This window comes from Symphalangus syndactylus, chromosome 14 (assembly GCF_028878055.3).
Source record: "Symphalangus syndactylus isolate Jambi chromosome 14, NHGRI_mSymSyn1-v2.1_pri, whole genome shotgun sequence".
NCBI classification, from domain to species: domain Eukaryota; kingdom Metazoa; phylum Chordata; class Mammalia; order Primates; family Hylobatidae; genus Symphalangus; species Symphalangus syndactylus.
Window position 1 is genome coordinate 110,063,704 of NC_072436.2, and position 26,522 is coordinate 110,090,225.

The 26,522-nt window shown below is 52.9% G+C and overlaps 1 protein-coding gene and 1 long non-coding RNA gene across 11 annotated transcripts; one reads left to right on the forward strand and one right to left on the reverse strand.

The window, feature by feature from the left end:
* The first annotated feature begins 1,883 nt into the window (after positions 1 to 1,883).
* Positions 1,884 to 26,135, forward strand: CARHSP1 (calcium regulated heat stable protein 1). 10 transcript variants are annotated; one of them, XM_063616901.1, is made up of 5 exons: positions 1,966 to 2,019; positions 19,034 to 19,126; positions 19,521 to 19,685; positions 20,394 to 20,516; positions 23,656 to 26,135. In XM_063616901.1, the coding sequence occupies exons 3-5, from the start codon at positions 19,528 to 19,530 to the stop codon at positions 23,816 to 23,818; spliced, it is 444 nt and encodes a 147-aa protein (XP_063472971.1). In that variant the 5' UTR covers positions 1,966 to 2,019; positions 19,034 to 19,126; positions 19,521 to 19,527; the 3' UTR covers positions 23,819 to 26,135. The 10 variants fall into 10 exon arrangements, with proteins under 10 accessions (XP_063472975.1, XP_063472971.1, XP_063472973.1 ...); XM_063616903.1 differs by lacking the exon at positions 1,966 to 2,019 and adding an exon at positions 2,231 to 2,268; XM_063616902.1 differs by lacking the exon at positions 1,966 to 2,019 and adding an exon at positions 2,311 to 2,943.
* Positions 14,126 to 18,358, reverse strand: LOC134732379 (uncharacterized). Its single transcript, XR_010115481.1, has 2 exons — positions 18,271 to 18,358; positions 14,126 to 17,624 (listed from the first exon to the last, which is right to left on the reverse strand). It is a non-coding gene; the product is annotated as an uncharacterized lncRNA (long non-coding RNA).
* Positions 26,136 to 26,522: the final 387 nt, after the last annotated feature.

A 26,522-nucleotide genomic window follows, 5' to 3' on the forward strand; every position in this document is an offset into this window, starting at 1 on the left:
ACCATCAATTTCAGCACATTTCTATCATCTCAAAAAGAAACCCCTTTACATTTTAAGTATCAACCGTCTAGCCCCCACCCCCACCCCCAGCCTCTGGCAACCCTTAGTCTACCTCCTGTCTCTAGAGATTTGCCCATTCACAACAATTCATACAGATAGAATCACACAACGTGCGGCCTTTGTCTGGCTTCTTTCTCTTAGCATATTTTCAAGGTTCCTCTGTGTTGTAGCATGCATCAAGATTGCATTCCTGTTGATGAGTGAATAGTTGTCTACTGTATAGATACACAACATTTTGTTTATCCTTTCATCATTTGATGGACATCTGAGCTGTTTCTACCTTTTGGCTACTATGAGTAATACTGCTATAAACCCTACTCTGTCACCCAGGCTGGTGTGCAGCACTGCAGTCACGGATCACTGCAGCCTCGATCTCCTGGGCTCAAGGGATCCTCCCACCTCAGCCTCCCCAGTAGCTGGGACTACAGGTGGGTGCTACTACTCCTGGCTAATTAAAACTTTTTTTTTTTTTTGTGGAGAAGGGGTCCTACTATGTTGTCCAGGCTGGTCTTGAACTCCTGGGCTTAAGAGATCCTCCTGTTTCGGTCTCCCAAAGTGCTGGGATTACAGGCGTGAGCCACCACGCCCAGCCCAACAAGTAAATTATTTATTTATTTATTTATTTATTTGAGACGGAGTCTCGCTCTGTCGCCCAGGCTGGAGTACAGCGGCGCGATCTCGGCTCACTGCAAGCTCCACCTCCCGGGGTCACCCATTCTCCTCTCTCAGCCTCCCGAGTAGCTGGGACTACAGGTGCCCGCCACCGCGCCGGGCTTATTTTTTGTATTTTTAGTAGAGACGGGGTTTCCCCGGGGTCTCGATCTCCTGACCTCGTGATCCGCCCGCGTTGGCCTCCCAAAGTGCTGGGATTACAGGCGTGAGCCACCGCGCCCGGCCTCAAGTAAATTTTTGTGCGGGCAAACATTTTCATTTCTCTTGCGCGCAGACACCTAGGAGTGGAGTTGCTGGGTCTTATGGAGACTCCAGGGCTCGTGGTTTGAGGAACCGCCAGGCTTTTTCCATAGCAGCTGCGCGGTTATTCTCACCAGCCGTCTAGGACGGTTCCCTGCCTGGCTTGGACCAGTTGGTTTCGCTGCTGGGCCTTTTCCGCAGTGGCCCCAATAGAGGCTGCAGAGTGAGGCAGGCAGTCCTCTCACCGCCCCCTCCGGGGGCCCTGTTGTCCCGGGCGAGCTCCGGGGACCTCTCTCCTTCCCTGGGCCCCTCAAATAGCAACCTGACCCTGGTCCCGGTATCTGGGCTCGCCTTCAGGGGCTGCTCTCCACTGGCCGTGCCCATGGGCTGGTCGCCTCTCTGTGCCTCAGTTTCTTCTTCTGCAAAACAGAGGTAATATTTTTTACCTCCGAAAACAGAGGACTCAAGGAAGGCTAGAAATGAAACAAGAGAAGAGAACAAAACCAAAATCCCCAACGGGAAAATAAAACCCTGTTTTTCTGTTGTGTGTGTGAGTGTGTATTTTTTCTTTCCTTTTTCCTCCTTTCTGTTTTTTGCTTGTTTTCTTCTGTCTTTTCATTTCTTTATTTCCTTTCTGCTAAAAGTGACGCGCCCCGGGCTTATACAGATTCTAGAGCCAAAGGCAGGTGGGAGCCGCACCTGGCGCGCGTGGCAAGGGGAAGGAACTGCACGGGCGTAGGGACACAGTTCCCCCACTTTGCAGGGGCGTTTTCTGCTGGTGGGTGCAGCCCAGCCCCGCCACGGCCCCTACGCCCCGCGCTCTGCGTTCCGCTCTCCCGCCATTCCCAGGCGCGGACACAAAGGTCCTGTCCAGGCCACTCCCGCCCCGCCCGCCCCCGCCGTCCCGGGCTCCCTCCTGCAGCCCCATTGGCTGGGAGCCCCTGGGGGCGGGGATCGGCGCCTCACCCCCCCTCGGGCCACGCCCCCTCCCCATCTCCGCGCTCCCAGTCCGAGCGAAGCGGCTGGCGGAGCAGAACGGATCTCGGGGTAGGGAGCTCTTCTCGGGGACCCAGGAGGGTCGTGGTGGGCGCCACTGGCCCGAGGCCCCGGGAGGCGCAGGGGTGGGGCCTTGGCTTCCTCTGCCTCCATCGTCCCCCCTCCTGCAGAGTCTTCTAGCTCGGCAGCGGAGGGCTCCGGGCTGGGTTTCTCGAGGCCTGTTTAGGGAACGCGGGTTGCTCCTCCCCAGGGGAAGGGGTGGGTGTGGCAACAGCGGCAAGGATTCTAGGCGGACGTCGGGTAGTACTTCCCGCCTGGCCACCTGTTCTCTGCGTGCAGGGGAAGCTCTCCCCGCCCTCCCCGCCGCTTTTGCCTTTGGGCAGGAGCCCTGGAGGGGGGGACTCGCGGGGCGGTGGGGCGAGGCGCGGGGGGCGTCGCACGCGGGAAGCAGAGCCACCCCCCGCCGGGCCTGGCCGCGCCAGCTGTGGCTCGTTGTTGGGACGGCGGCCAAGCCTGGCGGGGGAGGTGGGGAGCCGTCCTGGCGCCGCGCGATTAGCCGCATCTGGGGGAGGAGGAGCCGCAGGGCGCGCTCAGCCCGGGTGTTTGCGCCCGGATGGGGGTGGGGGTGCCCTAGGCGCTGGAGAAAAACTTCACCCGCGCCCACAGGCCCCCTTTCCGCAGGCTGCGCTGGCGGTCCAGGTTTGCAGGCCGGAAGTGAAACGTTCTTTTTTGATTTTTAAAAAGGAAGCCGCCCGCCCTACGGTTTTCTGAGGTTGGAGTGCATGTGTGTGCTGGGGAGGCGGAGACGTCCCGCTCCAGGCAGGGCCTCGGGTCTTACAGGTGGGGAAATCTCTGCCAAATAGGAGGCCTCTGGGAGCCTCAGATTCCCCATCTGCAGACTGGGCTCTGACTTCTCCTGGCATGAGAGGGTGTGTGAGAGTAAAAGGCGGCAGCTAGCCCCGAGCCGGGAGACACGTAAGCTACTGTTTTTTAACTTGCTGTTTTGATATTTCTCAGTCTCTCTGTGCCCAGTCTTGCCCCTGTCATCTGCTCGTCACTCTGAAGCCAGAGGGAACTTATAAAAACAATCCGCTTAGATCAACCCCCCCCCCCGTTCAAAATCGTCCACCGAAGTCCCATTGTCGTCTAAGTCCCCGACTTCTCAGCAGGGCTTCCTGTTATCTCCGCCGCTACCTTCTCCAGCCGCTCTCTGCCTCTGTTCTCCCTCCCTTCGGGCCTTTGGCCCTCCTCTGGGCTCGGGGTCCTCCTTGGAGACCCCACCGCCCTCTGCACTCCCTGCCTGGCCTCGGTGATGACCGTGAGTTCTCCATGCTGGTCCCTTCAGCGCAAGAAAGAGGCGCAGAGCCCGGCTCGGAGTAGATGCTTTGAATGAGCTGAGCTAGGCCCAGCGTGGGGCCCTGGGGTGGGGTTGAGGGTGGTTGACGGTGGGTCCCCTAGGTAGGGGAACGGTCTTTGTTTCACGGAGTGGCAAAGCCAGCGCATTTGGTTTGTGTTCCATCAGCAGGGGCAGGAATGGGAGGGAAGATGGTTTCAGATGGGCCTGTGCCTGACAGTTCCACCACCAGCCGCACAACTATTGTTGACTGAGCCCGCCGTGCGCTTGGCATTTTCGCGGCACCATCTGCATAGCGTCCGAGCCCTGCGACGCAGCACCGTTCCTGTCCCCTTTGACAGATGAGGAAACTCGGGTGGGGCGGTGAAATCGCCTGGCATGGGTCACAGAGGGAGTGGGGAGCAGTCAGGGCTCAATCTCAGGTCTGAGCCAAAGCCCCCCGAGAGGGAGGGAAGGATGGAAGGATTGAGTGGGGGGAGGAGTGTAGAGTAGGGTTCTTGCTGAGAAGGAGGGCTTGGGCTTCCCGCGAGAGAGGCAGTCCAGGGTGAGAACTGGGGCAGGTGAAGGGTCCCAGGTGGGTGGTGGCGGTGGGGTGACCGTCTACCTGCTGGGTGGGGTCGCCCGTCCGGTCGAGGCCGTCCAGGGGTGCTAATGGGGGCACAGGCAGCGGCAATGTTGGAGGCCCCCTTGGGTTCCTGGTACACTCCTCGGGTTTCCGGCCTCTTCCCAGCATTCAGGGGCTCCTGAGGGCGGAAGAGCTATTCCCAGCTTGGCGGGGTCTGGGAGGGGGCTCTGGGCGGACTTGGGCGCCGGGCTGCACCTTCCCTGCCCGCCTGTTTGCACTTCTCTGTGGCTGTTGGCTTCAGGTCCTTAGCCAGCGGAGGGCTGGCTCCGGCCTGGCTGCCCCCTCCCCTTTGCCTCCCGTTCCTCCCGCTGGACACTCCAACCCCCAACCCTTCCTGTCCCTCCACCTCCTCTCTCTCTGCTCCTCCCTCGCCAGACCCCCGCTCTCCCCGGAACAATGGAGGGGAATGTGGCTAGGCCAGCCTGACGCTGCTGCGTCAACCTCTGGCTCGTTCTCGACCTCTGTCGCTTCCAGGGACCCTTCTATCTGGGCTCAGCTGACCCGCCCCGCCCCTCGGCCCACGTGCCGGCAGTTCTGCCAGGCTGGGGCTCAGCTGCGCTGGGGACTGGGATGGGTCAGCTCAGTGTCTCTGTCTGTTTACAAAGGAGGAATCCAGGTGCACTAAGGTAACTTCGCTGCTCTTCTAGAGTCTCACCCCCATCCCTGCCCCATTTCCCTTCCATCTCTTGCACTGGTGAGCCTTGGGCTGTGAGATGGGCCAGTGTAGCTGGGCTGCTGCCGTGTTCCCTGGGTCAGGGACAGCTGCCTCACTGGGAGTGCCTTAGAAATGTAGAATCTTGGCCAGGAATCTCGAGCCTGTAATCTCAGCACTTTGGGAGGCCGAGGTGGGAGAATCCCTTGAGCCTGGGAGGTCGAGACCAGCCTGGACAACATAGCGAGACCTTGTCTCTACAAAAAATTAAAAAGTTAGCCGGTTGTGGTAGCACACGCCTATAGTCCCAGCTACTTGGGAGGCTGAAGTGAGAGGATCCCTTGAGCCCAGGAGGTTGAGGCTGCAGTGAGCCATGATTGCGCCACCGAACTCCAGCCTGAGTAACAAAGCAAGACCCTGTCTCAAAAAATATAAAAAAGAAATGAAGAATCTCAGGCCCCAGCCCACACCTGCTGAATGGCAATCTGCATTTGAACAAGATCCCCAGAGATTCCTGACTGCATTACAGTGGGAAGTAGAATCACTGGCTTAACTCTGTGCCTTAGTTTCCTCATCTGTAAAACAGGGCTGCTAAAAGTGCCTCCCCTGTTGGGTTGATGTTTAGATGCATGTAGTTGATGTTTGTAAACCCCCAACAGGGCCTGACGGGGAAGTCTGTGGACAGTGGCTGTAGGGTGTATGAAAGCACTACAGCCTGCCCCATCCCCATAGTGTGGGCGACTATCCACCCACCACACCTGCCAGCAGTGGGCTGGCCCCGGGCTGGAAGCTGCCCCAACACCATGCCCAACCTTAGCCTTCCCCAGCCATCATCCCATGGAAGGCTCAAGACACCCTCATTTTGCAGAGCAGGCTTGGAGAGGTTCTCGCTTTGCCAAGAATGAGGTATCTGACTTGAACTCTTATCCCTCTGCCTTCTATCATCCTATCTTCAATAAAGGGGCTGAAGCTATTAAGAATGGAGTCTCTGGCCGGGCACGGTGGCTCACGCCTGTAATCCCAGCACTTTGGGAGGCCGAAGCAGATAAATCCTCTGAAGTCAGGAGTCTGAGACCAGATTGGCTAAAATGGTGAAACCCCGTCTCTACTAAAAATACAAAAATTAGCTGGGTGTGGTGGTACATGCCTGTAGTCCCAGCTACTCAGGAGGCTAAGGCAGGAGAATCGCTTGAACCTGGGGGGCGGGGGCTACAGTGAGCTGAGATCGTGCCACTGCACTCCATCCTGGGCAACAGAGGGAGACTCTGTCTCACAAAAACAAAAATGAATGGAGTCTCCTTCAATGAGCTCCCTCTCACTAGAGTGTAAATGGCTGATAGCGCTGCTAAAGCCCTCCTTGCAGTAAGCATGGGGCTGCTTGGCTCCCATTGATGTGGGTGGTGGGTTTTCAGGCCAGGAGGGCAGGAAGTTGGGGAGTGGGTAACGGGGGCTGCATGATTGGGCCGTAAGTCTCCAGACATGGAGGTAGGCTGAGCAGGGGCTGGGAAAGCCAGAGTCTTGGTACCCAGCTGAACTCCAGAACCTTCCAGGAGGAGCTGCAGAGCCTATGGAAAATTCCCAGGCTATTTTGGGCCGAGGACCCCTTCTCCCGGCCGACACACCCGTCCCTGGGGCAGTCAGGGTGGGCGTGGCTTCCTGCCCCCACCACCCTGGGCTCCCTCCCTTGGCCGGCACTCATCAGAGCTTGGGGGCTGAGTGGGGAAGCGGGTGGCATGGCCAGCTGGGCACCTCCTGGTGCAGCCTCTCCCCCTTACCCTGCTGGCTTTTTCTCCGTAGCATTTCTGCTGTCTGACTAACTCTGTATTTCACCAGGGTCTTTATTAGCCGGGCAACCCTGGGCAAGTTACTTGACTGTTGGTGTCTCCGTTCTGCCATTAGTGAAATGGGGATAGAATGAGCTGAGCTGTGTGAAGTATTGTAAGCAGTAAGCAGAATGGCCCCAGGACACTGCTGTGGTGGTGGTAGTCATGGTCTGTCCCACTCCCTTATCTGTTGGTTCATTAGGAAGTGGCAGAGTTCATCGAGGTCCCCTGTGGCAGCACAGGTGCCCAGCGTGCTGTGAGGCCAGGTGAGGCTCCCCTGGTCCATGGACGTGTGCATACAGACAGCAACAAGTTCATGCATGCATACACGTGTGTATGCGCTCAGATGCAGAGACAGCCATGTGTGGGCACATATGTATGTGTACACATGCCTATACACACAACACACACATACACATGTGCATACACCTACGTACATGTGCACACACGAGCACACGTACACGCAGCCCGGCAGTCATGACATACTTTGGGCGTGACATTTGGTCCAAGTTTGTTGCAGGCCAGAAGCTCATCCCCCGTCTGGCACAAAGCTTCCAGCCGGCCTGAGCGGCGGATCTGTTTGCAGCCTTCCTCCCTCCCCCAGCTATGGGAAGCTGAAGGCTAGTCACAGAGGGCGGGCCCTGTCTTCTGCTGGGGACACTCCAAGGCCATGCCTGGTATTGCTGGGAGAGCAGTGGCTGGCTGGAAGCTGGGACCGTGCTGGTGGGCGGGGCTGCTCTGTGCCCCCATCCTTGTGTATGTGTGTATTGTGGAGGGGACACAGCAGCGGCTGGCCAGGGCCTCAGAGCTGGCTTCTGGGTCCCTGGCTACCCGCCCCCCAGTTGTTTTCTTTCCAGCTGGACTTTGCCCGGCCCTCCCCCGCACTGAGGCCATTCGCTCCTCTCTGCTGGGCCTACTGGGGAGTGGGTGGCCCTTGGCCAGGCCTACTCTGGCCACCCCAGCTGGGCTCAAGCCCAGATAGGCCATGAGAAGCTGGATAAAGCTCTTGGGTCTCCCAGGTGGCACTGCCCCCGACCCTAGTCACGCCTGCTCCCTATGCCTCAGTTTCTTCTACTGTTGTAAGGACCAGCCCCACAGGGTCAGTGGGCTTCTCCCTGTGTGTGGTGACGAGAGAGTGTAGAAATAAAGACACAAGACAAAGAGACAAAAGACAGCTGGACCCGGGGGACCACTACCACCAATGTGCGGAGACCGGTGGTGGCCCCGAATGTCTGGCTGCACTGTTATTTATTGGATACAAAGCAAAAGGGACAGGGTAAAAAGTGTGAGTCATCTCCAGTGATAGGTAAGGTCACGTGGGTCATGTGTCCACTGGACAGGGGGCCCTTCCCTGCCTGGCAGCCGAGGCAGAGAGAGAGGAGACAGAAAGACAGCTTACGCCATTATTTCTGCATATCAGAGACTATTAGTACTTTCACTAATTTGCTACTGCTGTCTCGAAGGCAGAGCCAGGTGTACAGGATGGAACATGAAGGTGGACTAGGAGTGTGACCACTGAAGTACAGCATCACAGGGAGACGGTTAGGCCTCCGGATAACTGTGGGCAAGCCTGACTGATGTCAGGCCCTCCACAAGAGGAGGAGGAGCAGAGTCTTCTCTAAACTCCTCCGGGGAAAAGGAGACTCCCTTTCCCGGTCTGCTAAGTAAGGGGTGGTGTTCCTTGACACTTTTTGCTACCGCTAGACCACGGTCCGCCTGGCAGCGGGCATCTTCCCAGATGCTGGCGTCACCGCTAGACCAAGGAGCCCTTCTGGTGGCCCTGTCTGGGCATAACAGAAGGCTTGCACCCTTGTGTTCTGGTCACTCCGCACTATGTCCCCTCAGCTCCTATCTCTGTATGGCCTGGTTTTTCTTAGGTTATGATTATAGAGCAGGGATTATTATAATATTGGAATAAAGAGTAATTACTACCAACTAGTGATTATTGATATTGATATATAATCATATCTAAGATCTATATCTGGTATAACTATTCTTCTTTTATATTTTGTGATACTGGAACAGCTCGTGTCCTCAGTTCTTGCCTCGGCGCCTGGGTGGCTTGCCGCCCACATCTCCCCCCTTTTTATTAACTAGGATCGCCATCGCCATCATTGCTTGTCGTTGACTTCGGACTTGGTTTCAGTCTCCTTGGAGGCATCTGCAGACTACAAGGAGACAACATAAGCATACCAGTATTAATAATGCCAGTGACAACAATGATCCTCCGAAGGGTTTCAGCCATTGGAAGGGATTAAAATCAGATAATTGATTAGTTATGCCTTCAAAAATGTCTGAGCCAGGAACAGTGGATAAATGGGCTTGTGAAGCCTCAAAAATTTGCTCTTTAAGTTGTGAAATATTCAAGGTTAAGTTATCATCCCAGGCTTTTAAATGTCTTGAGACCTTTTCCCAGCTATATTGATCTTGATTATAAGCATAAGGCATTATGCAACAATCAGAAGTATTCCAATCACACTGTAATTGCATACGGTGTTCCAAGTTCATAACTCTATCTCCCAGCCAGGTTACACTTTGGCGGAGATCATTAATTTGATTAGCAAATTTTTTTTTTTTTTTTTTTGAGACGGAGTCTCGCTCTGTCGCCCAGGCTGGAGTGCAGTGACGCAATCTCGGCTCACTGCAAGCTCCGCCTCCCGGGTTCACGCCATTCTCCTGCCTCAGCCTCTCCCGAGTAGCTGGGACTACAGGTGCCTGCCACCACGCCTGGCTAATTTTTTGTATTTTTTAGTAGAGACGGGGTTTCACCGTGGTCTCGGTCTCCTGACCTCGTGATCCGCCCGCCTCGGCCTCCCAAAGTGCTGGGATTACAAGCATGAGCCGCCGTGCCCGGCTGATTAGCTAATTTTTGATCAGTTTGAGCCTGAGAATTCCAGAGTCTGGAGTTTTTTTGCCATGCTTTAACATAGTGAGTGGTTTGAACAGAACTGTGGATGGCAACTCCAGCAGTTGCTGATGTTGCAGTAACTGCAATTAATCCTGCAATGACTGCAATAAGAGTAAAAATAAATCTCTTTGGTTTTTTTTTGAGGATACCTTTAAGAGCTTCATTGACTATGTGAATAGAGGGGGAAGACTCCCATGGACGATGTAAAGAAACTGGTATTCATACCCCCTCTCTAGCCTTTACTAAGAGAATACTCGTAGTGGGATTAAAAGTAGTATCAATGCATGTGAACAGCTTACAGTTATCACATTTTATAGTTTGTGTATTGGGAATGCTAATTATATTTGCAACCAACAGTATGTAAGGGGGTTTGACACAGCTCCTGATGGGTATCCCCCGTTGAGAAATGAAGGTGATGCTGAATGTGGGTGTTTTGGTATTAGTGCGAAGGAGTTGATAGGTAGTGTCCCATATCCTTATTCCTGTCAAGGTTGCAGCTAGTTTCCATAGTTCAGAATGTTCTGTGGTAACAAAGGGATGAATCTTTTTTGGTCTAGGAGGAGCAATGCCTGTATCCATCCATTTAGATGGGTAAGGAGACACCCATTGTCTCAGCCTATATGACTGCCATCCATGCTCTATATAATCTAAGAAATAAACTCCGAGCATGAGGTATTTTTGCCGGAGCAATCTTGCCAATAATGTCGTTTTGGAGCCAATCGATAACAATACCCGTGGCTAGAGTTTGGAGCAAAACGGCCTTGGGAGCATTACAATCATCCCATAACATTGAAGTCACTATAAAAGGCCCCTTTGTAGGTTTCTTTGGGCAGTCTGGCAGTCCTTCTGTTTTATTACTTTTGGTAGTGAGAGGAACTCTGCATTCCTCATGTGGAGTAAGTTTGAAAGTGAGAAGTTGAAAAGAATTACTACTGAACACATTATGTACTTGATAAGAATCATTTGTAAAGGACGGTACGGTCCACATCCAATTCTGGTAAGAATAAGCTAAACAGCCAGGCGACATCCCAGTGCATACTGGTGGATATTTATAGCCAATTGACAGATTAAAGTGCATACCTTTTTCTTCTGGTTGAGCTGGAAACCTATCATCATTAGGGACCGGCATGAATGTACTATTATTAGTGTAGACTTCTACTGGGGAGTCCATCCAGGAGACAGACCGAATTAGAAGGGGGAAAAGGAACATATGCCCAGTAAGTGTAATTATGAATTGCCCCAGCCGGTGGTATACTTACCGCTGCGCTGACTACCATAAAGGCAGCCAGAATTACATTACCGGTAGTTTTTGGAATGCCTTTTTCTTTTAAAACATGTTCTGTTTTATGAGATAGAACCTTTATATGAATGACCGCATGTTGGTGGAGTTGAACGAGTGGCGTTGTAGGTCACACGGCGAGATTTTTTCTCAATATGGAGGTCATGCAGTTTATGTGTCAGGCGGCGAAAGTTGCTCTTTGGTTTCTGAGGCGTCTTTGCCTTTTGTTTCTGGGAGCGTTTCATCTTTGTGGAGTTATGGTGCAGTTTTAATTGTCGGGAGGGGACCCACATGGGCTGTAGTCCTTTTCCTGGGGAAACACAAGCAAAGCACCTACCCCAAATGATGACCGTGCCTAATTCCCATGCGTTAGTTTTTGCATCCTTCTACCGTACCCGCATTCCTTTTTGTGGATCAAATTTATTTCTAGTGAAATGTTGTTCTGCGGCTGTGAAAGGTTGATTTCTTGTTAAGTTTAAGAAATTTAGTGTGAAAAGAGCCACATTTAATTGGGCATGAGGAGTAGTGGCATCTCCCTTTGATTTAGTATCCTGTTTTTTTTTTTTTTTTTTTGAGACTGAGTCTCGCTCTGTCACCCAGGCTGGAGTGCAGTGGCGCGATCTCGGCTCACTGCAAGCTCCGCCTCCCGGGTTCACGCCATTCTCCTGCCTCAGCCTCTCCGAGTAGCTGGGACTACAGGTGTGTGCCGCCACGCCCGGCTAATTTTTTGTATTTTTAGGTAGAGACGGGGTCTCACTGTGTTAGCCAGGATGGTCTCGATCTCCTGACCTTGTGATCCGCCCGCCTCAGCCTCCCAAAGTGCTGGGATTACAGGCGTGAGCCACCACGCCTGGCCAGTATCCTGTTTTTGAAGTTGATCTTTGAGTGTTTTATTGGCTCATTCAACCAAAGCCTGTCCTTGAGAGTTATAGGGGATGCCAGTTGTGTAATTGCCCATGTCTGAATAAACTTTTTAAAAGCAGCACTAGTGTAGCCGGGGCCGTTATCACTTTTTAGTTTCTCGGGACAGCCCATAACTGAGAAACAGGAAAGCATATGTCGTTTAACATGAGCTGTACTTTCTCCTGTTTGACAAGTGGCCCAAATAAAATGAGAAAACGTATCAATAGTTACACGTATAAAAGAAAGCTTGCCAAAAGCAGGATAATGAGTCATGTCCATTTGCCAGAGAGCATTCTGTGAAAGTCCTCTAGGGTTAACTCTTTTTTTTTTTTTTTTTTTTCTTTTTTTGAGACGGAGTCTCGCTCTGTCGCCCAGGCTGGAGTGCAGTGGCGCAATCTCGGCTCACTGCAAGCTCCGCCTCCTGGGTTCACGCCATTCTCCCGCCTCAGCCTCTCTGAGTAGCTGGGACTACAGGCGCCCGCCACCACGCCCGGCTAATTTTTTGTATTTTTAGTAGAGACGGGGTTTCACTGTGGTCTCGATCTCCTGACCTCGTGATCCGCCCGCCTCGGCCTCCCAAAGTGCTGGGATTACAAGTGTGAGCCACCGCGCCCGGCTAGGGTTAACTCTTGAAGACAGTGGCTGTAAAATTAACACTTAACAAGTAGGGCAGTGACGTACAATGGTTTTAGCTTGTTTCCATGTAAGGGGGAACTTTTTTCAGAGTCCCGCAGCACTGACATGAGTTAAAGCATGAAAATTTTTTGCATCTGTAAAAACGGGAGTAACTAAGGTATCAGGTCTGGCATTTGCTGCAGAGAGGGGTCCGGGGAGGGGTGTGTGGGCCGGGATGTGAGTAATGTAGAAAGCAGAAGACCTTGCTCTGAGCACAGACTGAAACTTTTGAAAAAGAAAGAATAGGTTATCATCAGACAAAAATTTGATTAAGGCAGTTTCCATGTTGCGAGCAACATGTACTGCATATGCTGAGTCAGAGACGACGTTAACTGGTTCAGGAAAATCTTCAAGGACAGCCATAACAGCAAGCAGCTCAGCTCGTTGTGCTGAAATAGGTCCTGTATATGCTGCTCGGCCATTAGAGGAAGCATCAGTGAACACAGTGACAGCTTCAGGTAATGGGGTGTTTCTAGTAATGTTAGGTAAAATCCAAGCAGTGAGTTTAAGGAACTGAAATAATTTTACATTAGGATACTGACTATCAATTACACCCGGGAAACCTGCCAAATGCACTTGCCAAGCGATGCAAGTAGCAAAAGCCTGTTGAACTTGTAATCGGGTAAGGGGAACAATGATTTTTTGGGGCTCTGTTCCCAAAAGACGAAGGAGACGAGAACGAGCCTGACCAATTAAGGTAGAAATTTGATCTAGATAAATAGTGTCCGTAAAGAGTTGTGTGGAAGAAAACACCATTCAGTTAAAGTATGTGCCTGAATAATGAGTCCTGTTGGAGAATGTTCAGTGGGAAAAATTAGTATTTCAAAAGGTAAACGTGGATTCACTCTGGTAACCTGAGACTGTTGAATGCATTTTTTTGTAAGTCGTAATTCAGAATCCACCTCAGGAGTCAAAGACCTTTTGCTGTGTAAATCAGGATTGCCCCGTAATGTTGCAAAAAGATTAGATAGAGCCTAAGTAGGAATGCCTAGGGAGGGACGAATCCAATTAATATCTCCAAGTAATTTTTGAAAATCATTGAGTTTTTAAGGAGTCTCATCTGAGTTGAACTTTTTGAGGCTTAATGACCTTGTCCTCTAGCTGCATTCCTAAATAGTGATAGGGGGATGAAGTCTGAACTTTTTCTGGGGCGATAACCAAGCCAGCTGCTGTGACTGCTTGTTGTAATGCAGAAAAACAAAATATTAATACAGAGCGTGACGGTGCCATGAGATCAGCCACCTGCTGAGCAAGATCAACAACGGGCTGTGGGTGATTTTGTGCTGCTGGGGTGGCAGGTACTGGAGGTTGTAAAATTACAGGAAATTGCCAGGCTTTGGGATCCCCGTATTCCCTTGCCTGAGCTATAGCTGTCGTAAGAGGAGTGTCATTTTCGGGGATGTATGTAATTTGTTGCTTATGAGCGGCAATGGTAGTATTAGCAACAGCAGTTGCGACAGGACTAGGAGCAGAAAAAGGGGTAGAATTTTGAATAGAAGGAGAGTTGAAAACCTGAAAGCCAGGTTGAGACCAGATTACCTGCTGAGCAGATCTTTCAGGGGCCTGAAAACCAGGCTGCCACGGCAACTGCGGACCAGGCTTCAAGGGAGCCTGTGACTCTACCCGACTCTGATTTGTAGGAAAGGGACCAGGCTTCAAGGGGGCCTGTGACTCTACCCGATTCCGATTACTTAGTACTGGCTTGTCCCATGGTGTCCCTGGAATACGCTGCTCTAGCTTACCACCAAGATTATTGACCGCAGTCCTCAGGAATTTCTCGTTGAACTCCTCTGCTGAATCCCGCACTCAGAGTGCAACTTCACACAGCGAGGGAGAGCCCCACATCAGAGCGCCAGATGTAGGGACCAGCCCCACAGGGTCAGTAGGCTTCTCCCCGTGTGTGGCGATGAGGGAGTGTAGAAATAAAGACACAAGACAGAGATAAAAGACAGCTGGGCCCGGGGGACCACTACCACCAATGTACGGAGACCGGTAGTGGCCCCGAATAGCTGGCTTCGCTGTTATTTATTGGATACAAAGCGAAAGGGGCAGGGTAGAGCGTGAGTCATCTCCAGTGATAGGTAAGGTCACGTGGGTCACGTGTCCACTGGACAGGGGGCCCTTCCCTGCCTGGCAGCTGAGGCAGAGAGAGAGAGGAGACAAAGAGAAAGACAGCTTACGCCATTATTTCTGCATATCAGAGACTATTAGTACTTTCACTAATTTGCTACTGCTGTCTAGAAGGCAGAGCCAGGTGTACAGGATGGAACATGAAGGGGGACTAGGAGTGTGACCACTGAAGCACAGCATCACAGGAAGACGGTTAGGCCTCCTGCTAACTGCGGGCAGGCCTGACTGATGTCAGGCCCTCCACAAGAGGTGAAGGAGCAGAGTCTTCTCTAAACTACCCCAGGGAAAAGAAGACTCCCTTTCCCGGTCTGCTAAGTAAGGGGTGGTATTCCTTGACACTTTTTGCTACCGCTAGACCACGGTCTGCCTGGCAACGGGCATCTTCCCAGACGCTGGTGTCACCGCTAGACCAAGGAGCCCTTCTGGTGGCCCTCTCTGGGCATAACAGAAGGCTCGCACTCTTGTCTTCTGGTCACTCCTCACTATGTCCCCTCAGCTCCTATCTCTGTATGGCCTGGTTTTTCTTAGGTTATGATTATAGAGCGAGGATTATTATAATAATGGAATAAAGGGTAATTACTACCAACTAGTGATTGATATTGATATATAATCATATCTAAGATCCATATCTGGTATAACTATTCTTGTTTTATATTTTATGATACTGGAACAGCTCGTGTCCCCAGTTCTTGCCTCGGTGCCTGGGTGGCTTGCCGCCCACACACTCTCAGGTGAGCAGGAATGTAGCCACCTCCTGCTGGGCTGGGCACGGTGCTGAGCGCACACCAATGCAGTGGCAGCCAGCTGGGGCTTTGGGTCCTAATGCTGGCAAAGAATGAGGCTTGGAAGCCGGGTGTGGTGGCTCATGCCTGTAATCCCAGCACTTTGGGAGGCCAAGGTGGGCCGATCGCTTGAGCCCAGGAGTTTAAGACCAGCCTGGGCAACATATTGAAACTCTGTCTTTACAAAAAATACAAAAAGTGAGCTGGTGGCACATGGCTGTAGTTCCACAACCCAGGAGGCTCGGGTGGGCGGATCACCTGAGCCCAGGAGGTTGAGAAGCTTCAGTGAGCCATGATCGTGCCACTGCATTCCAGCCTAGGTGACTGAGTGAGATCCTATCTGGAAAAAACAACAACAGCCAGCCTTTCTGCCATTCCTGGACTGTCTGGAGACCCAGCTCTGTGCCAGTGCCTGTGCTGGGCCCTTGGGACACAGGGGCCCTGTGCTGCCCTCAAACTCCTCACCCCTAAAGGCCATGAGCTTCCAGTGGCATCTCTAAAGGATTAGGTGCACTTGGGGTGTTGAGGGGGCTTGGGTGGAGAAAGAAGGGGGCTCCCATTTTGGGTCTGTGCCATTCACCCAGGGGAAAATTGGTGTGACAAATGGAAGATGCAAGGAAGATGACGGTGGTGACAGTGACAGTGATGATGATGACACAGCATGATTCCTGAGTGGGCCCTGCCCCTTCCATCACCTTTCTTGCCTCCCATTCCTAGTCCTCCACCCACCACATGGTTTCCCCACTGGCCTCAGTCCCACCCGGGCCCTTGCCAACCTCAGGACCTTTGCACAGGCTGTTCCCCCACACCTGGAACAGCCTCCCTCCATTTTTCAAATGGCTACCCCTTTCTTGCTGTTCAGGGTCCTGTGGGCACTGATTAGCGTGTGTACTCCCACCCTTCTCCCCCTATCCCCTTCTGTCTGTTTCTTTACAGCCCTTTTGGGATCTGTAATGATCTGTGTTTTTTTTTTTTTTTGAGAACGGAGTCTTGCTCTGTTGCCCAGGCTGGAGTGCAGTGGCGCAATCTCTTGGCTCACTGCAAGCTGCGCCTCCCGGGTTCACACCATTCTCCTGCCTCAGCCTCTCCGAGTAGCTGGGACTACAGGCGCCCGCCACCACGCCCGGCTAATTTTTTGTATTTTTAGTAAAGACGGGGTTTCACCGTGGTCTCGATCTCCTGACCTCGTGATCCGCCCGCCTCGGCCTCCCAAAGTGCTGGGATTACAAGCGTGAGCCACCGCACCCGGCGATTTATGCTTATTTAACTGTTTATTCTCTGGCTTTGAGTTCAGCCCTTTGTCTCTGCGGCCTTCAACAGGGCTCGGTATTGGGCACGTATGTGTTGAGTGACTTTATGACAATTATAACAACAGTCATAGCTGACAATTATTGCTCACTGGACCTGGGCAGACAGTGTGTCCAGTGCTTAGTGTGTATAATTTTGTTTTCACTTCAGCCTGATGGTGTGAAATCGGATTATAATTCCCATTTTCCAGATGTGGAAACTGAGGCCCAGAGAGATTAACTTGTCCAAGACCACACAGCAGGCAAGGGGTAGGATTAGAAGTCATCCCTGCTTCATTAGCCGGGCGTGGTGGTGGACACCTGTAACCCCTGCTACTTGGGAGGCTGAGGCAGGAGAATTGCTTGAACCCGGGAGGTGGAGGTTGCGGTGAGCCGAGATTGTGCCGTTGCATTCCAGCCTGGGTGACAGAGCGGGACTCCATCTCAAATTAAAAAAAAAAAAAAAGGAAGTCAGCTATGCTTGACTCCAGGAGAAAGGAAGGAGGGAGATTTTGGATAGAACAAGGCAGGGCAGTGCCTCTCACCGTGGAGTTGTCAGGACACTGTTCCCATCTGCTGTCCTGGGAGGCCTGGACTGGGACCTCCCCTCCCAGGGCCAGCATCTTTTCTGGAACTCTGGGCGTTGAACATTCTAGGACTCTATGACCTGTGCTGGTGGGTCATGAGGGGGCCCTCGCCCCCAGGCCAGCAGCTGGGGCCTTTTTGAGGTGGGGGCTCCCTGGACTCAGGGTCCTCCTTTGCCGCGGCTGTAGCTGAGAGAAGGGACAGGAGGTAGGATGCCACCTCCTCCAGAAGGCCAGCCAGCCACCTCCTTCCCAGCCCGACAGGGGAGAGTGGAGCAATGTTGGGGGAGGGGTTTTGACGTTTCAGGGATGGGGCATCCCTTTCCTTCTGAGCAGTCTGGCCTGGTTCTTGGGTGGCTATGGTTGAAGGTGGTTCGGGGGGTGCGGCGGGATTTTTGGGTGATGTAGGTCGAAGACTCCTATAAATGAGGGGACTGGGGTGGTAAACTGAGGTTGAGGGTTGTGAGAGCTTGAGTTCTTTCCACCAGCAGCTGGAAACCTGGATTTTGAGGAAACCCCCTGGGATGTTTAAGATAATTCAGGCCGGGCACGGTGGTTCATGCCTGTAATCCTAGCACTTTGGGAGGAAGAGGTGGGAGAATCCGTTGAGCCCAGGAGTTTGAGATCAGCCTGGGCAACACAGTGATACCTGTCTCTATAAAACAAACAAACAAACAAAAAAATTAGGCATGGAGGTGGAGGCTACAGTGAATTGTGATTATGCCACTGCACTCCAGCGTGGATGACAGTGAGACACTGTCTCAAAAAAAAAAAAAAAAAAAAAAATATTTTTTTTTTGAGACGGAGTCTCACTCTGTCACCCAGGCTGGAGTGCTGTGGCGTGATCTCGGCTCATTGCAACCCACAGCTCCCTGGTTCAAGCAATTCTATTTCAGCCTCCTGAGTAGCTGGGATTACAGGCACCCACCAACACGCACAGCTAATTTTGTATTTTTAGTAGAGACGGGTTTTCACCATGTTGGCCAGGCTTGTGTTGAACTCCTGACCTCAGGTGATCCACCTGCCTTGGCCTCTCAAAGTGCTGGGATTACAGGTGTGAGCCACCGCGCCTGGCGCATGCTTCAAATCTAAATTTGAAAACCCCATGGGACTTGAGTCAAACCTATCCAGGGCTGCTGTCCCTCCTGGTTGTGTGGCGCTGAGTGGCCTCCTGAGTTAGGCTTCTCCCTACTTCATCTCATACCCCCATCACCAGCCCTGCGGGGGTGCCAAGTGATGCCCACCCAGCTGCCCCACTTTGCAGATTCGGAAACTGAGCCCAGAGAGGTGAAAGGACTTACCCAAGGGCCTCCGACTGCTGGACTGTTTCTCTTCCCTCTGAACCTCGAGCTGAGGCCATGTTAGAGCCCACACTTTCGTATTCAATGTTCAGTGTTCATTGTGTACAGTGAGTGTCCGGCTCTTGAAAAAACTGTCAAAAGCACAGCAGCAGCTAAGGAATTCCCTCCCTCCAGCCCTCGGGCTGGGTTTGTGGGTGCATACTAGGGGTCACAGAAGGAATCTGATCTCCTAACAAACAGCAGTGGCAACCCGAGCTGTGTGGAGATTCCCTGGGCCTGGTGGAGCTGGCTGTGGCCTTGGAAGTCCTCCCTTTCCCTTTGGGTCTTTTGGGCTCCCCCAGCAGGCCCCCCATTCTGGGTGCAGCCTTGTGACAGCTGCTCAGGGATCCAAACGTGGCGCTTGAACTCTCTTTGTGATGTGTTCCGCGGTTCCCTGGAGGCGGACGCTGCGTGAGGGTCAGTTTTTGCCCCACCTCCCTGTGGTGTCTGGCTCCCAGCAGCGTCAGGGAGGGTCCATGGAGTGGCTGAGTTTGGATCTAGGTGGTTGGCATTAAAATCTCCCTGGCTTTGGTGTGTTTTTTTTTTTTTTTTTTTTTTGAGACAGAGTCTTGCTCTGTTGCCTAGGCTGGAGTGCAGTGGTACGATCTTAGCTCACTGGAACCTCCGCCTCCTAGGTTCAAGTAATTCTGGTGCCTCAGCCTCCAAGTAGATGGGATTACAGGTGCCTGCCAGCATGCCCAGCTAATTTTTGTTTTCCTATTAGAGACTGGGTTTCCCCATGTTGGCCAGGCTAGTCTTGAACTCCTCACCTCCAGTGATCCGCCCGCCTCGGCCTCCCAGAGTGCTGGGATTGCAGGTGAGAGCCACTGCGCCTGGCCCCTGGCTTTGGGTTTTCTGCTCACCTTCCTGACCTGCCTCCTTCCCTCCCACAAATATTCACTGTGTGTCCCGACTGTGCTGGGGTCCATGCCTTGTGCTGGGGACACAGAGGGGACCGATGCCATCCTGGTCATGGGGGAGGATGTGGCATTTTCATGAAGAACTATGATTGAGGGGGGCGACGGCCACTTCAGGAGCCCAGAGGAGGCACGTGACCCTGCCAGGCGTGCTCCCCAACAAGGTGACAATGGTGCTGAGGTGACTGAGAGAAATCAGCCTCAGATACTGGACTCTCAGACCTGGACATGGGGGTAAGCACTGGGCCCCTACCTCGCAAGGCATGAGCCCCTGAGAGCCTCTTCTCGTTGCAGGTCAGCCATGTCATCTGAGCCTCCCCCACCACCACAGCCCCCCACCCATCAAGCTTCAGTCGGGCTGCTGGACACCCCTCGGACCCGCGAGCGCTCACCATCCCCTCTGAGGGGCAACGTGGTCCCAAGCCCACTGCCCACTCGCCGGACGAGGACCTTCTCAGCGTGAGTCTGGAGCGGGCTGGGGACGCGTTCTTAGATGGATCTCTTGCCTGAGGCCAGAGATTCACTGTGTCTCTGGCCATTTTTGGGCCTATGTCCCAGGCTGTCAAATAGGCAGACTTGGGGCTGGGCCGTGGGCTGAGGATGAGAAACAGGGAAGGCGCCTTGTAAATTCAGGGTACTTCCCAGCCCAGAAGAACCTGTTATGAGCCGGGAGTGGCAATGGGTGGGCAATTGCTGTGGTCAGAATCGCTGGGCTTTAACCACACGAGAGTCTGTTTCCCTGTGCGACTGTGAATTCTGCAGCTGCAAAATGGGCACAGTACCAGGGCTGCAAAGGACCCACACGATGCCTGGCAGATGCAGGTCTTAGGCCCTGTGAGTGGAGGATGCTCGTGTTATTAATAATTAATCAGTAGTTTCTGGAGGGATGCTCAGTGATGTTTAGTTCAACTCCCTCTTTCCAGGTGGGAAAACAGGCCCGAGAAAATTTGCCAGGGTCATCCAAAGAGTCCTTTTCCCCAGCGTCTGTGTGAGCGGCTCCCAGGGTTGTGCAGTCCTCAGCCTGTGTGACAGTACATGGCGGTCCTGGCTAGGGCTTGATGGGGCACAGCTGTGGGCAGGGGCTGCAATGAGCTTCGTGTGTCCAGGAGAGCTGGTGGCTGTCCTGGAGCGCTGACGGGGCCCCTGACACTTCCCCCTCTCTGTCAGGACGGTGCGGGCTTCACAGGGCCCTGTGTACAAAGGAGTCTGCAAATGCTTCTGCCGCTCCAAGGGCCACGGCTTCATTACCCCAGCTGATGGTGGCCCTGACATCTTCCTGCACATCTCTGAGTGAGTTAGCGGCAGGTCTGGGCGGCCTGGCTGGGGTGGGCGCTTCCTTGGCCCTGTGGAGGTGGGGATGGCGTGTGACTGGCTGGGTCTGTGTGACTGTCTTTGGCTGGTGCTCCAACTGTGCTGTGTGTGTGTGTTGGGTTCGGGTTGTGAGACCGTACGGAGCTACGTCAGGGGATGTGAGGCTGGGGGAGACACAGTACCTATGATTGTGTCTGGGTGTGTAAGGTTTTGTGTGTGCTGGGCACAGTGGCTCACGTCTGTAATCCAGCACTTTGGGAGGCTGAGGCAGGCGGATCACCTGAGGTCAGGAGTTTGAGACCAGCCTGTCCAACATGGTGAAACTCCATCTCTACTAAAAATACAAAAATTGGCTGGGCGCGGTGGCTCACGCCTGTAATCCCAGCACTTTGGGAGGCCGAGGTGGGCAGATCATGAGATCAGGAGATCAAGACCATCCTGGCTAACACGGTGAAACCCCATCTCTACTAAAAAAATACAAAAAAAGTTAGCTGGGCGCAGTGGCGGGCGCCTGTAGTCCCAGCTACTTGGGAGGCTGAGGCAGGAGAATGGTGTGAACCTGGGAGGCAGAGCTTGAGAGCTTGCAGTGAGCTGAGATCTCGTCACTGCACTCCAGCCTGGGAGACAAGAGTGAGACTCTGTCTCAAAAAGAAAAAAAAAATTAGGGTATGGTGGCAGGTGCCTGTAATCCCAGCTACTTGGGAGGCTGAGGCAGAAGAATCGCTTTAACCCAGGAGGTAGAGGTTGCAGTGAGCCGAGATCTTGCCATTGCACTCCAGCCTGAGTGACAAGGGTGAAACTCCATCTCAAAAAAAAAAAAAGAAAAGGTCGGGCATGGTGGCTCACACCTGTAATCCCAGCACTTTGGGAGACGGAGGCACACAGATCACCTGAGGTCAGGAGTTCAAGACCAGCCTGGCCAACAAGGTGAAATCCTGTCATTACACAAACACAAAAAATAAAATAAAATAAAAAAAATAGCTGGGAATGATGGCGGGTGCCTGTAATCCCATCTACTTCAGAGGCTAAGGCAGGAGAATTGCTTGAACCCAGGAGGCAGAGGTTATGGTGAGCCAAGATCGTGCCATTGCACTCCAGCCTGGGCAACAAGAGCAAAACTCCATCTCAAAAAAAAAAAAATTACAGAGAGATTACATAGATTACAAAGATCACATAGCCAGAAAGTGATGGAAATGGATCTGGGAGTGCCCGGCTGTGCTTGTGGGAGACAGGGTGGTGGCAGCTGTGCATGGTGCATGTGTGTGTGTATATGGTTTTGAAGGTGTGTTTGAGAGCAGCAAGGACTGCTGGGGTGAGTCTGAGTGCCCACTGTATCTGGCCAAGGACACCCCATGAGGCTGGGGAGCCCTGTTTGGCCTGGGGACCAGTCCAGCTTCCTGTCCTCCTTTGCAGGGGGTGGACTGGTGAGGCTGGGGGCTGTCCTGCCCCTGTGCTCCAGGAAGGAAGTTTGGGGTGGGCCCCTTTCTCCTGCTGCATGCTCACTGACGTCCTTCCTTCCTGAGTGTCTGAAAGCCTTTGGGGAGCCTGGGGTGGGGCGCACACATCCTAGGGCTGGGCTGGAAAGCACCCAGCCCCCCCCATGCTTCACCTCTGATCCTCTGGGCAGCCTTTAGGTAGGTGAGGACCCTCGATCTGCACCCCTCCTCCCTCCCTGCTTCTTTGGCCTAAGCACCCCCAAGTCTTTTACTTCAGGCAGGGGCAGACAGAGTCCTACTCTGCACAGCACACCCGCAAACACATTTCTGAAAAGAGGAGCCCGCTGCAATGGGGGAGTTACCCCTCCTTTGCCCACACCCGCCCCATGCTAACATATGAGATCGGCAGGCAGAAGAAAAACGCCAAGGTGACGCATTTCACATATGAATGCATACATGTGTAAATGTGTCTCCATACTGCCTTGTCCCAGAAAGGATTTTGAATCAGTAAGAAAAACAGGTCAGGACAAAGAAATACTTAGGAAGATGGAAATACTGTGATGTCTGGTTCTACTGCTAGAAGTGGGCTGCAGATTTATTTCTGAGCTCCCTGGTGACCAAATTAAAGAGGACACTCTTCACCATACGATTCTCCAGTCAGAACAAACCAGTTACTAGGGGAGCTGGCTGGCCCTGGCATTTAGCATCTGAAGGGGGTTTTCCTCCAGGGGGTCTCATCAAGGGGACATCAAGATGCCAGTCTCGTGAGAGGGTGACTCATGTCCCCTAGAAAGTAAGGGAAGCTTCCTGGGGGTGGTCACAGGGAGAGGCCCCTCCAGGAACTACCTTCAAGCACCAAAGGGACATTCTTGAAGGCTCACTGGGAGGCCAGGCGTGGTGGCTCACGCTTGTAATCCCAGCACTTTGGGAGGCCGAGGCAGGTGGCTCACTTAAGGTCAGGGGTTTGAGACCAGCCTGACTAACATGGTGAAACCCCGATTTCACTAAAAATACAAAAATTAGCTGGGTGTGGTGGCGCATGCCTGTAGTCCCAGATACTTGGCTGAGGTAGTAGAATCACTTGAACTCGGGAGGTGGATGTATTAAGCTGAGATCACACCACTGCACTCCAGCCTGGGCGACAGAATGAGACTCTGTCTCAAAAAAAGCCTTGCTGGGAAACTGGGGAACTTGAGAACAAAAACAGTCTCTTTTTGAGACTCCTGGAACCAGAGGCTGCTGTGCTGAGGACCCCAGGAAAGCCCTGCCCAGGCCACCCCTCAACGCCCAGTCCCACTCCACAATGGCCTCGTTTCTCTCTAGCTTGGACTGGCTGTCTTTACTCTTCATCCACAAGCCCAGGCTCCCTCCCACGTTTCATGTCACCATGTGAGCACCCACAGGTGGCTGAGCTCTTTCAGTTCCAGCACCAAAAGTCCCAGGGAAGGAGCTGACTGGGCCAGGGCCTCCTTGGCTGGGACAGAGGCTGGGGGCAGTGTGGCAGCTCCCTGTGGTGGAGGGGCAGTTCTTTGGAAAGAAGTTCTCAGTGGTTGGTCAGATGGTGCCTGCTTTGGTGGCCCTATGACCAGAAGGGTGGCTGGTGTCTTGGGTGTGGAGTCTTGGGAAAGGGAGCCTTGTCATGGTGTGAGCACTAACTGACTGCTTTACTTATGTCCCCATAGTGTGGAAGGGGAGTATGTCCCAGTGGAAGGCGATGAGGTCACCTATAAAATGTGCTCCATCCCGCCCAAGAATGAGAAGCTGCAGGCCGTGGAGGTCGTCATCACCCACCTGGCACCAGGCACCAAGCATGAGACCTGGTCTGGACACGTCGTCAGCTCCTAGGAGATGCTGGAAGCACCCCTTGTCCTGTGCTTGTGGGAGACTTTGCGGGGAGGACGCGGCAGACACTGGAGATGACATTCTTCCACACAAGACGGGGCTTCGGCAGGGCATGGTCCCTTTCAAGTATCTCCTGGAGGAAGGGGTATGGGGGCAGGTGTAGGGTGTTCCCGGCCACCAGCACAGCCTCTGACCATTGCAACAACCTCTCACCATCTGAATAGCATTAAAAGCATTTAAAAAGGAGAGGTGCCCACTGGTGGTTGCGTGGAGGTTCAACCCCAGCCCACGGAGTGGGTCAAGGGTGGTGTTTCTCCAGCTGCTCAGACACATGGGCTCAATCCACAGAATCCCTCTTCCTCCTGGAGCTGGAGGCTCCAGATTCCCAGAGCTGGCCCACTGGCAGCTGACATGGACCTTGCGTGACTTCCCCAAGGCAAATTTCCACCTAAGTGCCCCTTGTGCCTCTCCTTGGGCCTGGGCAAAGCAGTTTTCTAATTCTTGGCTTGGCTGGTTCTAGGGGAGCTGGCTTGAAGCGGGTGGGAAAAGCGGGGGGGTGGCGGTCTTTGGATTGGATGGATTTTGCCTTTTGGTGCCTTTGCAGTGGGAGGTGGCATAGCTGCCTGTCTGGGGAAGACAGTTTCTCCCAGCACTCCCACCCCTGGGCACAGCAGGCTGGTACTGGGAGGCTGAACCCCTCTTAGAGCCTGACCTTTTCATCTGCCTTCTGGTTGTGTGACCATCACTCAACAGCCATTTCACAGCCCCTGTCATTATGGCGGCAGGGTGGGGGTGGTGGGAAGGGCTTGTGGAGAGGGCAGAGTCTTTGTTTAAAAACTTTGTCCCAATCCATCCAGAAAAGAGTAGGTAGCTTGCATCCTGACAGCCTGGCAAGGTCAAGAAAGTTGAAGGAGAAACATGTTTGGAGAGGGGGTTTTCTTTAAAACTAGTGTTAAGAAATGCTTAGGGATTTTTTTTCTTTTTCGTAACTAAAGCTTTCACCCAGAGCCGGCTCTGTTTGCACCTTGCTGCCAACATTGCAAACTTTTTTTGCGGGGTGGGAGACTTGAGTATCACTCTGTCACCCAGGCTGGAGTGCAATGGCCCAATCTCAGCTTACTGCAACCTCTGCCTCCAGGGTTGTGGCAATTCTGCCTCAGTCTCCTGACTAGCTGAATTACAGGCATGCACCACCACACCTGGTTAATTTTTGTATTTTTAGGAGAGACCAGGTTTCATCATGTTGGGCAGGCTGGTCTTGAACCCCTGACCTCAGGTGATCTGCCCATCTCGGCCTCTCAAAGTGCTGGGATTAAAATTGTGAGCCATCGCGCGCCCGGCCTGCAAACTTTTTTGTAGGTATTTCTGGTAAACAAATCCTTAGATTATCTTTGCTGTGGTTTTGGTTTGGCTTTAGTCGTGATTTAAAAGTAGAAATAGCTAGGGATTATTTTTTTGAAATATATGGCCTATACGTAGTCAAGAATCCACTCGTCAACACAGCGAAGCAAACCTTTTGGAAACTGGCTTTTGGGCAGACAGTAAACGTCCAGAAAAGAGGGAGGATCGTTTGATGCTGGAAGCATGAACAGCTTCATCAGGTACTTCTCAACTCTGATGAGTTTGTCCTTTCAGCCTAAGGGGGTGGAAGGGAGTTGTTTTAAAATAGCAAATACGCACGTTGATTCCAAGTGTGTGGAGAAAAAGGCAGTTCCCACTATAGTTAGGTCCTGGCCAGTGCTTCCTCGCCTGCGATGCTCCTTGTAGGTCCTCACCCTCCTCTGCCTAATGCTGGGTCAAAGGTGGCCTTTTTCTCTCCAGCCTTGAATTGTTCCCTGGTGGCTTCCCAAGGGCCCATCTACTGGTACAGTCCACACTTCCAAAGCCAAGAGCTGAGGGGGCCCTTTCACTGCCCCAAGCCTCTCTCCCGCTCTGTCCTCGCGTTGGCATGGGTGGCATTGCTGTGACCCCGTGTGCTGGCACTCTGGCAGGCTCTGGCCGGCAGTGAGCTGGGGGATTGCATTCTGCTATTCAGGGGTGACCTTTGGATTCTGTCTTGGCAGAGTCCTTTGTCAGCGGCTCTTGCTCTGTCCTTCCTGTTTGGCCACAGCTCTTTCAATCAATGGGTATTCTAGAACTGCAGGATGTCAGAGCTGGAAGGGACGTGATACCAGTTGACAGAAGGGGAAACTCCTGGAGGCTCTGGGAGGGATGGCGGTTTTTGGTGACCAAACGAGAGCTAGAATTGAGGATTCCTGAATCCAGATCTTGCCTCCCATCAGCCATCTTTCTCTCAATAAAGTTTTGTTTTGTGCAAGGCTATGCGTGTGTTTGTGTGGAGTCCGGCTCACCAAGTTTTTCCTTTTTAGGTAAGTCAGGTAAGGGTGTCTCCCCCAGGTGAGGCTGACACATTCCACTTGGCAGTCTGTTTTTTTAGGGGGTGGTGAATAAGATGGGATCATCTGTTTTTCTTTAGTCATCATTCTCTAGCATGAGAAAGCTTAGCAGGAAGGAGAATGCGGCTTCCTGGCAATAGAAAATGCCAGTAACTTGGTCAGCGGCCGTCCAGTGCCCTGTTGAAGCTTTTAGGATGTGTGAGTTACACTTCATCCCCATCATCTGTGGGAATAGAGGACGGGCCTCGGGGAGCACTGTCCACAGTCCCTGGCTCATTCCTGCTATAGAGGTCTTTTTTGTTTGTGTTTTT

What these genes read in the sequence shown, in the direction of transcription:
- CARHSP1 (XM_063616905.1), top strand. Translation starts at nt 19,528, where the DNA reads ATGTCATCTGAGCCTCCCCCACCACCACAGCCCCCCACCCATCAAGCT. An exon ending in CGGACGAGGACCTTCTCAGC is followed by an intron (nt 19,686 to 20,393) that starts GTGAGTCTGGAG and finishes CCTCTCTGTCAG; the next exon opens with GACGGTGCGGGCTTCACAGG. An exon ending in ATCTTCCTGCACATCTCTGA is followed by an intron (nt 20,517 to 23,655) that starts GTGAGTTAGCGG and finishes ATGTCCCCATAG; the next exon opens with TGTGGAAGGGGAGTATGTCC.